At 53.9% G+C, this 12,823-nt stretch overlaps 4 protein-coding genes across 4 annotated transcripts; 2 read left to right on the forward strand and 2 right to left on the reverse strand.

Moving 5' to 3' along the window:
• Positions 1–1,556: 1,556 nt before the first annotated feature.
• C8A04DRAFT_8919 (uncharacterized protein) lies at positions 1,557–3,125 on the forward strand (the record flags this gene model as incomplete). The annotated part of the gene is made up of 1 exon (XM_062785293.1): positions 1,557–3,125. A coding segment is annotated over one exon (1,569 nt), but the record flags the coding sequence as incomplete, so codon positions are not given.
• Positions 3,126–4,227: 1,102 nt separating this feature from the next.
• On the reverse strand, positions 4,228–4,389 carry C8A04DRAFT_24690 (uncharacterized protein; the record flags this gene model as incomplete). Its single annotated transcript, XM_062779263.1, has 1 exon — positions 4,228–4,389. One exon carries the CDS (start codon positions 4,387–4,389, stop codon positions 4,228–4,230), a length of 162 nt encoding a protein of 53 aa, XP_062640811.1.
• A 1,289-nt stretch (positions 4,390–5,678) lies between these two features.
• On the reverse strand, positions 5,679–6,848 carry C8A04DRAFT_24691 (uncharacterized protein; the record flags this gene model as incomplete). Its single annotated transcript, XM_062779264.1, has 6 exons — positions 5,679–5,747; positions 5,806–6,160; positions 6,217–6,296; positions 6,360–6,399; positions 6,475–6,685; positions 6,839–6,848. The coding sequence occupies 6 exons, from the start codon at positions 6,846–6,848 to the stop codon at positions 5,679–5,681; spliced, it is 765 nt and encodes a 254-aa protein (XP_062640812.1).
• Positions 6,849–10,316: 3,468 nt separating this feature from the next.
• C8A04DRAFT_8937 (uncharacterized protein) lies at positions 10,317–12,665 on the forward strand (the record flags this gene model as incomplete). Its single annotated transcript, XM_062785296.1, has 3 exons — positions 10,317–10,939; positions 11,015–12,329; positions 12,459–12,665. The coding sequence occupies 3 exons, from the start codon at positions 10,317–10,319 to the stop codon at positions 12,663–12,665; spliced, it is 2,145 nt and encodes a 714-aa protein (XP_062640813.1).
• Between the last annotated feature and the right edge of the window lie 158 nt (positions 12,666–12,823).

Consider the following 12,823-nt stretch of genomic DNA (forward strand, 5'->3'; position numbering starts at 1 on the left):
CATGTTCAATTAGGAATCTCAGCTATCATCGCACCTGTAGGTGGGATTCAGACGTCTCTCGTTGGGCTTGAAGGACGGCTGGCGAACCTGGATGTCAGCCTCGATACACGTTTCAAGACGTTGAAGGACGGCATAGTCGACACAGTTGTCACAGAGGTAACTCAACAACTAGTCCACAGGTTACAAGTAGCCGTCGGGGACTCGCAAGAGGTTAAATTTCCAACTCCCAAGTCACAGTGTCTCATGTCACATTACTGACGTTATCCAAATTAGGTCACACTCAGAACCGCCGCCGGCCGGCTCCTTGCCAAGCCAGGCGCCTGTAGAGATATCTATAATGCAGTCGATGCCGTCAACGCAACGAGCACTTTCCATCATCGACTCAAGACTCAACCAGGTTTTCCAACTAGAACCAGAAGTGTATCTTTTGAAGATGCAGGATTCTCGTCCCTCACTGAAGACTTCGTGTGTTGCTGCCCTTCTTCTCGTCCACGCCAATTTGGTAAGAGGTACTCGTGGCACTCCTTCAGCATATTTTCCGAATCAGTCACTGAAGAGCACGCCTCCTATTGCCCGATGGCCCCGGCTGTCGACGCACGCCGTGCCACGCGACGCACCGTGAGATACACCGGACTTGGACGACTTCTTAACTCGGTGGTTCAGATGACATTTACAATGAAGTATGGGGCAGGTGGCTGCAGCATAAGCCCTACTTTCACGTATCGTCCTACCGTGGATGCGACAATCGCTCCGCAATTTATCTTGGTAGAGTGGCTACTGAGAATACACCACGACATCAAATTAACACACTTGGGACGGGACGAAAGGTCGCATCAAGTGTTCAGATCGGTTCTCGCAATGATTCTCGAATTATTCCGGACTGGCAGAGCATCAGTTCTTGCCGTCGATGAAAAGAACCAAAATCTGCTTCACCATTTAAGCGACTTCGTAAGTCTCAGACGCATGCGCGAATGATACCTTGATCTTCCCAACGGTGCAATAAACATTGACCCGGCCACGACCATAACACTAGAACGCTTTCGACAGCTATGATCTCTCGACAACTAAATCGCTGGTTGAGATGATGAAGTCTTTGATCAAGTACGGAGTCCCAGTAGGTGATTTGGATACTTATGGGGAGTAAGTAGGGTCCAACAGCCGCAAAGTCCGTCACCGTAAATATTTCTAAAACCTCACTCTAGGACGCCGGCTGCCCGTTCACTTCGGTCACAGTATTCCACGACTAGTGTCGAGTACCTGGCCTCCGAGATGATGGAGCTGTGGGAGCCGGATTGCCTTCCGATTTCTTGCTTTGGAGCCCCACATGTGAACTATCGGGTTTCTGGAGCTATTTCATGGAGCTTTCTCACTACATCTCAAGACGTCGCTCTCGGTTTGTGGCTCAGTTCCGTAACAAGTCCAAAATATGACCTTTCTTGATTCAGGCTAACATGGGATGAACACATCTAGCTTACGGATGTGGCCCCTTAAGCCTCGCCGTTCTTGCTGGCGACGTACCTCGGACTAAATTCATCCTGCAGCGTCACCCCGCCGCGATTAATGAACGGAATCACTTCGGACACAATCCATTTCATCTCGCAATAGCCAATCCTGCTTGCCTAGACATCCTTACCCAGGTAGGAGACCAAGGGGGACTTAACGAAAGGGACCACAACGGAGTCTTGCCAGTGGAGGCAGCAGTTTGGTGGAGTAATCAAAGCTGCAAGCTGAAACCCTTAGATCCCAAACAAAGGGCGAACAGTCCATACTCCCGTCGCAAAAAATGCCACCGGTGCCACTGCGCCCATAGTCTCGTGATCCTTTTGAAGGCAGATTGCGAGATTCCCACAAACGATCGTTGGTTTAGGTTCTTCCAGGAGCTGCTCAACCATTGCTGCCATCGGGGCAGACTGCGGTTTGTTCGTGCCATCAAGAACCGGCGCGAGAGACTCAAGCAACTGGCGTTGTGCAACCTCCCAGATACCGACGCTGATAGGCTCGGGCTTCGACGAGATACCGTCCTTGACTCTCATGCAACGGAAGTGGCTTGTCTTTTAGAGGGCCGCGGTGTTCATATCCCAGCAGCACTCGCTATTGCCCTTCCTACGGCGACTCGGAACGATGAGGACTACTCTGCTCATATCTACCACCTTATTTCAAACATCAACGATGCGCAGCTCTTCTTTCAGTGCGGCTTTCGGGATACAAACATCTGGGTGACGACGGATCCCAGCAAGCGACCTGCTTTTGCGTTTTTGGATCTTCCTTATCTTCGCTGGCTTCATAACCACGGGGCCGATCCGCTCTTCAGAATCCTGTCATTCGAAGATGGCAGAGCTTTCACCAGCACTCACTTTATATTTTGGAAAATCGGTGAAACCATATATGAATCCCGGCCAGAATTAGATTTCCAAAGTTTGGAATGGGCCCAACAACTGCAATTCCCAGACATTGCTGATAACTGTCAATGCAGATGTGCAGCCGAGGGATGTACTCCGCTAATATATCTACTCAAAGGGCTGAGCCTCCCGAATGGTGTTCGCCGTTCGTGTATCCGCACGAGCGACGTTTTCCTAAATAACATGGCGAGCGTGACTGATGAGCTGCTGAGGATATCCGGTGGCAATTTTGGGCACCGGCACCTAATGGCCTTGTTGAGATTCGCAACACACGCCATGCTGGATCTCCCACACACTTGCTGCAATCCACGCGATCGATACTACTCCGCGCCGTGCCGATTCTCTGCGGAAGACGCTGATGAAATCTATCAAGAGCATGTGCCCGAGTTTCGACTGTTAGAGGACTTGTTGGTGGGTTGTGAGGAGGATTTGAAAACGATTTTATCAAGTCCTCAAGGAAGGGATGGTCTTGTATCTTACGTGGGGACCACCTGGTCTGAACGGGTTAAAGAAGCACTCACACGCCTTGACGATGATAAATTATCAGAGGAAGAAAGAAAAGGGGCCGAGGATATCGGTGTTGTTTGGGGGGCCCCCCCACCTCGGAAACCGTACAGGGGTACCCCACCGCCACCATACCTGGACGCCCTACGGCAAGCTGTGATAAAACACATGGAAACCGGAATTCTGGAATACGACTCGTGGGTGTCCAAGATAGGCATCTAGTAGCTTCTAGGCAAAGCCCGGGAGATTGAGAGGGGCTGGATCAGATTGAGTAACGTTGGAGACGATGTTTGTTGGTTGTTCTGGGCGAAGGGAACCGGGCAGTACGGTATTATGTCACGGTTATGGTGGAGGGGACTGGTTCTAGATTTCTGTTTGATGTTCAAATACCTGATGATGAGACCGCAGCAAGATATTCTTTGACACATACCCCATTGCGAGTCTGGTAACGCAAATATTCTACGGCCATTCGTCAGGATCTAGCTAGTGCAGACGACGCTGCCGGGGAAAAGAGGAAATGGAACAAAACAGGAAATAGGACAAAAAAGGAAGCAGAGTAAAACAGGAAACAGAACGGTAGTGATACGACAGCGATTGAGCCGGCGAGGGACCTGACGACCGCCAGGGGCGACACAGTTACGGCAAGATATAATGAAGAAGTAAGAGATTGTATCGCCTCAAATACATATACTAGGTAGTCGTGTAAGATTCCATTTGTCGGAGAATGTCGCATACGAGCTTGAGAACTAGACATGAGGTTATAGTCACTGAATAGATCATACGACGTCAAAGACACGCAGGTTCTGTAACTTCGGGTGGAATTGCATTATGATGTTCCCATCCAAGCTGCCAACAACATCTACGGATATCTATTTACAACAATGGCCAAAAATACATCTCGAAAAAAAAAAGAAACAAGAAAACTAAACCAAAAAAGCTTGCAGTATCCCACACCCTATCTCTCACCGCTTGCTCGCTGCATGCTTCATCCAACCATTCGAAGCCCATTCTCGTCCCGTCGACCAAATTCACCCAGCATATTGAACCCCGATAACGCCGTGTACCCAAAAAAAACAAAACGAAGAAGCGCATCCAGTCCCCACCATGATATGCATGCAGTCCCAATAAACACAATGACAGACCCTCCCGCCCAACATGTCGTCGTCATTACATACCATCCATCACCATCTCATCGTGTAGGTAGGCGTGTTGTTGCCCCTCAGATCCCATTCCCAGCCAGTCAGAAGGGTCCAGGCCCGAAATCAACCAACAACCCCTCCTTCCCATCCTTTTTTTCTTTTTCTTTTTTCTCCTTACTAGCCGTTTAATCCCCCAACTCGCCGCTGCTCCCGCTTGACGAGGTTGTTACTGTGCCGTGCACATTCTCTCGCGCTACGCTGACCAGGTGGTAGATGCCGAAGGCGATCAGGGCTAGCACGATGAATAGGATGATGATGATCACCGCGATCACGTCGTTTTGCTTCATTTTGGGTGTGATCGGTGGTGGTGACGGCGGGTGGGAAGAGTGGCACCCTCGTGGGCGAAGAGTTTGAGTGTTGGATGAGGTGAGAGCTAACTAGCTGGACTCGGTGGCTCGCTGGGCGTGAGGCGTTGAGCAATGGCGTTGGGTTGAGGTTGGCGGGACGAAGGAGGTTCGTGTGGGTGGTGTCTGTCCTGAAAGTTTGGCACCGACGGCGAGGGTTTGAAGCCGGAAGCCTGCGTGGGCGTATGGGTTGGAGCTTCACGTCAGACGGCGAAGTGGTTTTGCGTCAGGCCGGGACAGTTGGAGTCGTTCAGAGATCTGTCTGATGTTAGTTACCGGGCACAAAGCTTGTGGAGGCAAGTTGCGAGGAAAGGATTGGGAACAACTCACTGTATCAAGCAGCTCGACGTCGGGCTGAGGGCGGGGTTCTAGGTGTTGTCGCAAGCTCAAGTACTTCAACAGAACATAGAACACAGCACGTCGTTAAGTCGTAACCAAAAAAACAATTCCCACAAAATATCGTGAGATCGTCTCAATCGCAAACACAAATCGTAAGAGTCGCAGTAACAAGCGCAAGAAGTTGGGCAGCCCGCCGCGCAGCGCGGAACTGCAGGCACACGCAGTCAAATAGGATCGTTGCCCCGCCACCTGATTGTTCTGCAGCGAAAATGTCAATAAAAGAGAAGGCTGGGCTCAGCAGCGCCAGCGAATGCGTGGGCTTGGCGCACCAACCCCTGTAGGACAGGGATTGTTGGTGGGGAATCCGATTCCCAGCCTCTTCGGATTGTATCGTCTGATTGGCCAGTCCGGGCTTTGGGACCAGGGGCAAGCAACCGCGGGTTCCAGAATCCCGGAGTCGACATGCGCTGTTGTCATGGCTCGCTGGCTGGTGACGAGGTTGAGAAGGCGGCGTGAGTTGTTCAAAAGCGACGCAAGACCATCTCTCCGTTCTGAGGGTCACTGTGTAACCGTGGGTTTGATTTTGACAGCCAGCTGGTAAAAACGAACCTATATCGAACTAACTATCACTATTTCATATTAAAATAGAAGAAGCGACTGCGGCCCCAGAAACGCCGGCTTCCGGTGAGGGTTTCCGCTCACCCATCATCCCGAAAACATACTTCCCCTTCACAACCCAACGCAAGCAACCCAAAACGAAGGATGCCCCAGGATAATTCTCTCGCAAGGAACTTTCAAGAAGCCATTGCCAAAGCCATCGCTGTGTTAAGTTTTGAGGGTGACAAGCTGTTGCAAATCAATGGCCCATCGAGCTCCAACCACAGTCGGCTACGTTACTCCGGGGTAACCGTGCCCGGATCCCTCCTTACAACCTTCACATGGCGTTCGTAAAACTGAAGCATCTGCCCAAGGGTATCAGCCATTGACATCGACCACTGCGCCGAACGGGAAGCAACATACCTTCTGTGGGCATCTCTGGTAAATCACACTGGTGGAGTGTTGTGTCTTTTGCCCATTCTTCCAGGTCAAGTACACCGTCAATTTCCCCGAATCCTCGTCCTCGCACGCGTCGAGGCTCACGATATGGTCTTCCCAGCTTCCTGGTGGCGGTTTCCATGTCACTGCCTTCGCGCTCGCCGGTGGCTCGGAGTCTGCCGGATGGTCCCGTCTTGATCGTTTCCCGGCCGCCTGGGGTGTCGCCGATGTTGGCCGACCGCGCTTCTTTGTCTTAAGCGCCGCGGCGGTGTCTTCGAACAGTTTATCCCGGCCGCCGATACTCAGCAGGTAGTCGTTCAATGCGTCTGATGCGTTTTCGCTGGAGACCTGGGTTAGCCACGCAAACCTGACTTCCAGCAAGCTGGGGTGTCTTACACCAGGTTCTCCTCCGGCTCCCATGTCCGGTCTGACTTCTTATCGTAGCCCTCCCACTTCACCTCGAAGAGTGGTGTCCCCTGTTATTGCCGAAGTCAGCCCCTAATCTTCGTAGCCCCTCCCCACCCCAATCTATCCCTCACCTTATCAATCATGTGCGACATGATCTTTTCGACCACATAACTACCACCTATGTCAGCGGTTTCTCTTGCGCGCGCTGCCTCTTCAAGCCTTCCCCTCGTAGAAAGAGAGCCTTACACTTCCTCCTCCAGATCCTCGTCATCCTCCTCCCCATCTTGGTCGTCCTCGCCCGCATCGCCGTTCCGTTTGTCTCCCGAGCCCGATGCATCGTCTTCTGGGGGTATTTCGGTGTATTTGACGTCGGGGCGGACACGGCCGCCTGATTTGACTGCCGAGGTCGCGGACTGGTGGTCCATTTCGACGTCGGACCCTTCGTCGTCGCTAAAAGCTGCAAATGTGGAAACTCGCGGTTAGAGCCTGAAATTTCGTTGGTGAAGAGCAGGTGTTGAGGCTGGGAGGAAAGTTGTGAAACAGCGCCGCGGCTGATTGGCGACGCGACGCGTTGAGTGGTGATCAGGATTCCAACGGTTGTTGCACTTACCAGGCGGCATCTTGGTGAATTGTGGGGGTCATCGGGTATATTATGCTTAAGGGAAAATAACAATTGCACGTTGCCAAATCCACGAGCTTGCTAGCTGAGCACGTTCAAAATTACGGCAAGGCTTGCAGGCGTGCTGAAAGTCGTGATGGCTTCGCGAACACGGAAGGGGAAATAAACGGGGCCGCGGCGGAAACTCTTGATGATCACGTGAGACAGTGCACAGTTAGGGTTCGGGTTAAAGTTCCTGGTTGTAAGTCCCTCTATTTGTAATGTTCGGCTTTTCCCAGGAAACATAACTATGACAACAAGTTGCAGCACTTAGACATCGGCTAGATTTTTTAGTACCTTGATCTTATGGTTCGAAGGAACTCCAAGCCAACAATACCGGTACTCTGCCCTTCTAAGTGTTCCTGGATGTCGTTTCTTTTGGTGCATGAATAAGCGATACAACTGTGAGCTGCTATGTAAGAGTAATTCACCTCATCAAATAAGGTTAGCGGTCCAATTATTCAACCCTCTGGCCCCAGACTCTGGATAGAGCAGCTGGTGTACATAGTACGTCCGGTCTGCTGCAACGACCGTACAAGGCCGCTTCTCTTATCAACCACAGATGTTCTGCCCACCAATTAGGCAAATAGTTATGTTGTTTCCCTTCTGAAAAACCTTCACAACCTTTTAGATCTGCCGATTAATGAGAATAATTCATCCCACAAACACTAAGAACATAGTGGTGCAAGCTGGCGCCTTACTTCCCATATGTCAAGGTCCGCCAGGACGAAGCCCAACGAGCTTCGTTAGTTCCGAAGACGGTGACCATAAAGGAACCCCGCCTCCGGAATATATCCCAATCACATGTCCGGGCCCTCGCAGATTCATGCTGGCGGGTATGCCTTCCCTTCAACAGGGGTTCAGATCCAGTCGGCTTTGCGAGCACCTTGAAGAAGCTTGACATTGTGCGCCGTTACCGTTGTTTGTTTCACTCCTCCTCGTGGCGAGCCGTGCCGCAACCTTAAATATCCTGGTGATGGACTGTGGGAACCTTGTAAATTGGAATGGGGGCGAACGAAAAAATGGGGGAGCCTCGTGGGATACGGAACTCTCCTTCGTTCATTCGACTCGCAGCTTCTGCATTTGATGTGTTTTCGCCCGTAAATTTCCGGATGTACCTTCCAGTCTCAGGTTGTTTGTGGTTCTTGAGCTTCCCTTCCTAAAAGGTTCTGCCGATCATCAGTTCATATCAGATTGGAGGGGCATAATCGACTCCGAAGGAAAACAAAACTTCTCCAGGATGTTCTACGTCGACTGTCAACCGGGCTATAAGCGACCTCTCTCAACGTCATCTCCGGATATGGACCTGTCGTCCTTCTCCACCAACACGAAGAGCTTTTGGACCCAAATACCTCTGTTAGAAGAACACAGTGGAAAGGACGATAAATCTCGTTACATTACTTCGTACTGTCCTTTCCTTTACACTACACCGGCACTCGCTTTGCGGTTCACGGTTCTCGGGATCTCCCCGCTTCTCCACCTCCCACCTTTGACCGCCGCTGTGAGCAACACCGCACACCGACACTAGGGACGGTGAGCTCCACGCTGGCCGCCGCTTCGAGTTAACGCTGCCGCTAACTGCCGCTGCCGCGTTCGGGTGCATCCGCGCAAGGGAAGCCACTGCCCCAGTCCCTGGCGCGGAAGTTCTCCGATATCCGTTCATTTGCTCCATTCTTCCTGATTCTCAGGGTCCTTTCCTTCTGCGGGAGCGCATGAGCAAATGCGAGGAAGCCTCTCGTATCCAATCCGGCAGCAGTCCACTCCGCTGGGACTCACCCCCAGACAATTCGGCGGAGCTAACGTTGAAGCTAAGCAACTTCTTGGGTTCGCCAAGAAAGGAGCCATTGGCTCGGGGAGCCCCCTCGATGAATCCGGTCCCAGGCTCCCTGGGGGCGCCCCCAGGGGCCTTTATTTGATGATCTCGCTCAGCTCGAAAGGGGTGTCGGGAGCTGTTTGCAGTCGAAAAAGAAATACGCCGGTCTTGCATCGGCTTATTCCCCACGGCCATGACATTTGGAAAAGTGCCGAGAAGCAAGAGTCGTCCTCGACAACGCCTCGCGACCGTCCCCTTTGCTGAGGGATAGCAGCGGGGATCCGCCTGTTTCAGGCAAAGCCGGCAGGGCAGACAGGCGATAAAGCAAACGGCGGGAGACGCCAGCACCCGGGCTGTTCAACACCACGACGCAGAACTACGCTCAATCTGGGCAGAGAAACCACGCGTTAGCGAATAAGTGCTCTGATCACCCACAGCTTTCCCGTTCTTTTCTCTAGCTGATCGCAAACCGTCCCGCTTTGTGGCAACAGCAGCAACATGTCAAACACAGTTACGGATACCTTTGGCGGACCGCAAGAAGCCCACATCAAGCTTGCGGTCCAGGCCGTGATCGGCGCCAAGGGATTGGCGGGACCAAACACACTGAACAGTGAAGATTGATACCAGCGAGTCAGGGGACCGTCTTCCGCTGCTGCGTGACACATCGGATTTCTTTGTCCCCCCCAATCTCACAACGCCTCAACGGCGAGGCGATTGGGGGTGTCCAAAGACGTTGGATCCCATCTGCACCATCCCGCGCGGAGGTGAGCAGTCTGAAATCGGATGAATAAGCGGGATCGAGCAGCAAGACAAGGGGCAACCTGGCACTGTCTTCTCTGCGAGAACACGCAACGGATGCGACGCTGCGGCAAGCTGTCACTTTTTGCTCTGCTTGCTCTCTCTCTGCCTTCCTCGTTCATGACCCCCGGGCGCCCAGAAGGAAGACACGAGAGAGAGTGGGCAACGTAATGTTTACGTCCGTGGGAGCATGGGAAGTGGAAACCACAATTGGAGGGTCCCCAAATTGGGGTGGGTTGTCAAGCCCAGGCCCCCAGACAGCGTCCCGTTTTCTGTCCCCGGGGTCTGCTCCGCTGCTCCGCATTCCGTCCTCCGAGCCGCAACTAGCGGCTGCATCCTGCAAGCCAACAACGTCGCCTCAAAAACACACGCAACCCGGCTCAGACTCTGCCACTCACCGGGACCCTGGCTTCCTTAAGACCTTGTCCTTGTTCGAGGATGTTACCCAGTCGGGAAAGGGGGCCCTGATATAACCACTCCGTCTGGGTTTGGAGGTGAAGATGGCAGCGGGAGAAGCAAAAATGGTCCACCTGCCCATCACATCTCGACACTTATTAAACCGCGAGTTCCCCAAGAACCACTCTTTGCAGCGGCTCCGTGTCAACCTCCTCTGGAACGGCATCGTGCCTCTCTCTCTCTCTCTCTCACACACACACACGCTTTTCTCACTGTCACAAGTCGTAGTTGCTGGTGAGTAGCACTGCTGTTCCTTCCACTCGACCCCAAGTGCCCAGTGCCAGGCGGCCTTCTGATTCACCGCATCGCCTCTCGGCACGGGATTCGGCACGCCGCATTCGGCCCGGGACGCGAGGACGGAAGATGGAGGAGACCCCGAGCCAAACCTCGGAGGCCAACGCCACCAAGGCCGTCAAGGACAAGAACTGCCCTTTCTGCCAGCAAGCTTTCACCTCTTCGTCGCTGGGGCGTCACCTTGATCTCTACATTAGGGACAAGAACCCGAAGGCCCCAGATGGAGTTCACGATGTAGACGCCATCCGCAAAATTAGGCAAAACATCACGCGACGGCAGCCCAAAGGCACAGTGTCTCGACGGGCTACTTCGGCTTCCGTCACACCCATCACCTCAGCGAGGAAGAGTCCCGTTTCCGGCGATGCCGAATCCACCTCCACCAAATCACCACTTTCGCAAAGGGACATATCCCAAAGCGGGACAGGGCTGGGAAGCAAATACCCGTTCAAGCCTCGGTGGGAGGCAACTGGTGTCATCAATGAGCTTGGTCTGCCAGAAGGCGGTGTGGCCGGGGAAGCGGACCAGGATGATCTGAACCGAGGCACAAGAGCTGGGGCATCCCAACGGTCGGTGAGCCGGCAATCGCTAAAGCAGCAACTCGAGATGAGACAGCAGATCCAGGATGCGGAAGACAAGTCCAGGGCGGCCGAGTTGGCTCTGAGGGAGGTGCTCGGCTCATTGAGAGCCGCCAAGTAGGTTGACTGACCTGACATGGGCCTTTCTCGTCCCTCTCGTTTGGGACTGGCCATGCTGACTTCGTTTGACAGACAAAAAGTCGATTTGGACTCGACTCCCTTCGATTTCGACCCCTTCTCGCTGGACTTCCCGGCCTTGACGCTGCAATGCTTGGAGACGCCCCCGACGCTCTTTGCCTCCACGCAGCACCCAACACCAACCTCCTGGTCTATCCTACCGCCAGGGCCGAGCCAGCTTGAGGCACTTCATGCGTACTTCCAGCTCGAGTTTAGGCGGTGGAAGATTGCGTGCAAAGCCGCCACCACCGCCATCAATGAGGAGCTGACCTATCCTCCCTCCTTGGGCGTCATGAAGACGGACTCCGAGGCGGATGTCTTGCGGGCAGAAAAGGCGGCCGAGCAAATGGAGAAGCATGTGTATGACCACTTGGGGGCCACGTACTCGATCTGGAACAGTCTTGCGCAGGAGCAGCGTGATGAACTCTGGCGATTGGAGCTGGCGCGTGGGGTCGGCAGGAAACGGAGGGAAATCGAGAAACTGAAACAAGGGCAACAACTACTCCGCCAAGAGAACTCGCACCTCAAAGCTCAGATTGAGCAGCTGACTCGCCTCCAGCAGCCGCGCGAGTTCAAGATTGCGCCGCCTTCGACTGTTTACGTCGACGAGAAGCTGATGACGCACATGTTAGAAGAGGCGACAGGCAACAAGAAGCCCCTTGTCGGCTGCAACATTACCGACCGCCACACGGACCTGAGTACCGTCGTGTCGTCGGTCATCGACCGGTGGAGGAATGTGATCGTGTCGACGCGCTCGGCAAGCAGCGGTCTTCAAGCACAGCGTTCGCTCGACGCTGGGCCGAGCCCCCGGGGGTCGATCGGGGATCTGTCCCCTACGTCCCATCAACGGGGCCTGCAGCTGCCCCAGCGCTCTTTCTCTGCGCGCAGGAGTTACCCAGCCTCGCGGCAGCTCTCAATCGCCAGCATCCATGGATCAAGCTATCCTGCCTCGGCCGTAGCCTCACCGACGTCGGCTCTTACTCCGCGAATCCCAATGACGCCAGCCATCGTCAGCGCGGCGCCCTCGATCAGCATTAACGCCGACGATGAGGACGAAGCCATGAGTGACCAAAACGCGGAGTCGGATGCTGAAGCGGACCCTGGCATCGAAGCCGGAATAAATCCTGACGGGAGCAGCGCAGCAGGGGCACTTGATGTTGATGCCGACGCTGTTGCTGATGTTGATGCAGATGCGGATGGAGATGCCGACGTCGATGTGGACGTAGACGTTGATGTGGATGTGGATGCGGACGCGGATGCGGATGCAGATATGGACGACGGACCGAGCTATACCGACGCTCAACTTCACTCCATGCAGCCTCTTCAGGCCGTTCAGCTGATGCAGCCACTCCAGGCGCTGCACCAACAACAGCTCCAAGAACAGCTTCAGCAGCAGCACCAGGAGCAGCTACAGCAGCAGCAGCAACAGCAACAACAGCAACAGCAACATCAGCTTCAGGAACAACTCCAACACCAGCAGCTTCCTATGCACCAGGTTGTGCCAATGATGCTGCCAGTGCAGCAGATGAGTCAGTTGGAGGTGTCACGGACGCGCCAACAGATGGGCGGCGGAAGACGCAGTAATACGGACGACGGCACAGCTGGTTTTGTAGGGCATGTCCAGGGCCAGGCGCCGGGACGGGGCCGCATGCCAAGCTGGGCGTAAAGTGGAAGGGAAGAAAAGGGGATCCCAGGACCCAGGAGGCTCGGGCATTAATAATGGTCTGCATTGCATTGGGGATGTACATATTGACTTGGACGAGGAGGAAGGGACCTCGTCTTGTGGCGCCTCTGGGCTTGACGGCCAGGGCGCGCCAACTCTGG

The sequence above is a fragment of the Dichotomopilus funicola genome (assembly GCF_033296635.1).
Source record: "Dichotomopilus funicola strain CBS 141.50 unplaced genomic scaffold C8A04scaffold_3, whole genome shotgun sequence".
Taxonomy (NCBI): domain Eukaryota; kingdom Fungi; phylum Ascomycota; class Sordariomycetes; order Sordariales; family Chaetomiaceae; genus Dichotomopilus; species Dichotomopilus funicola.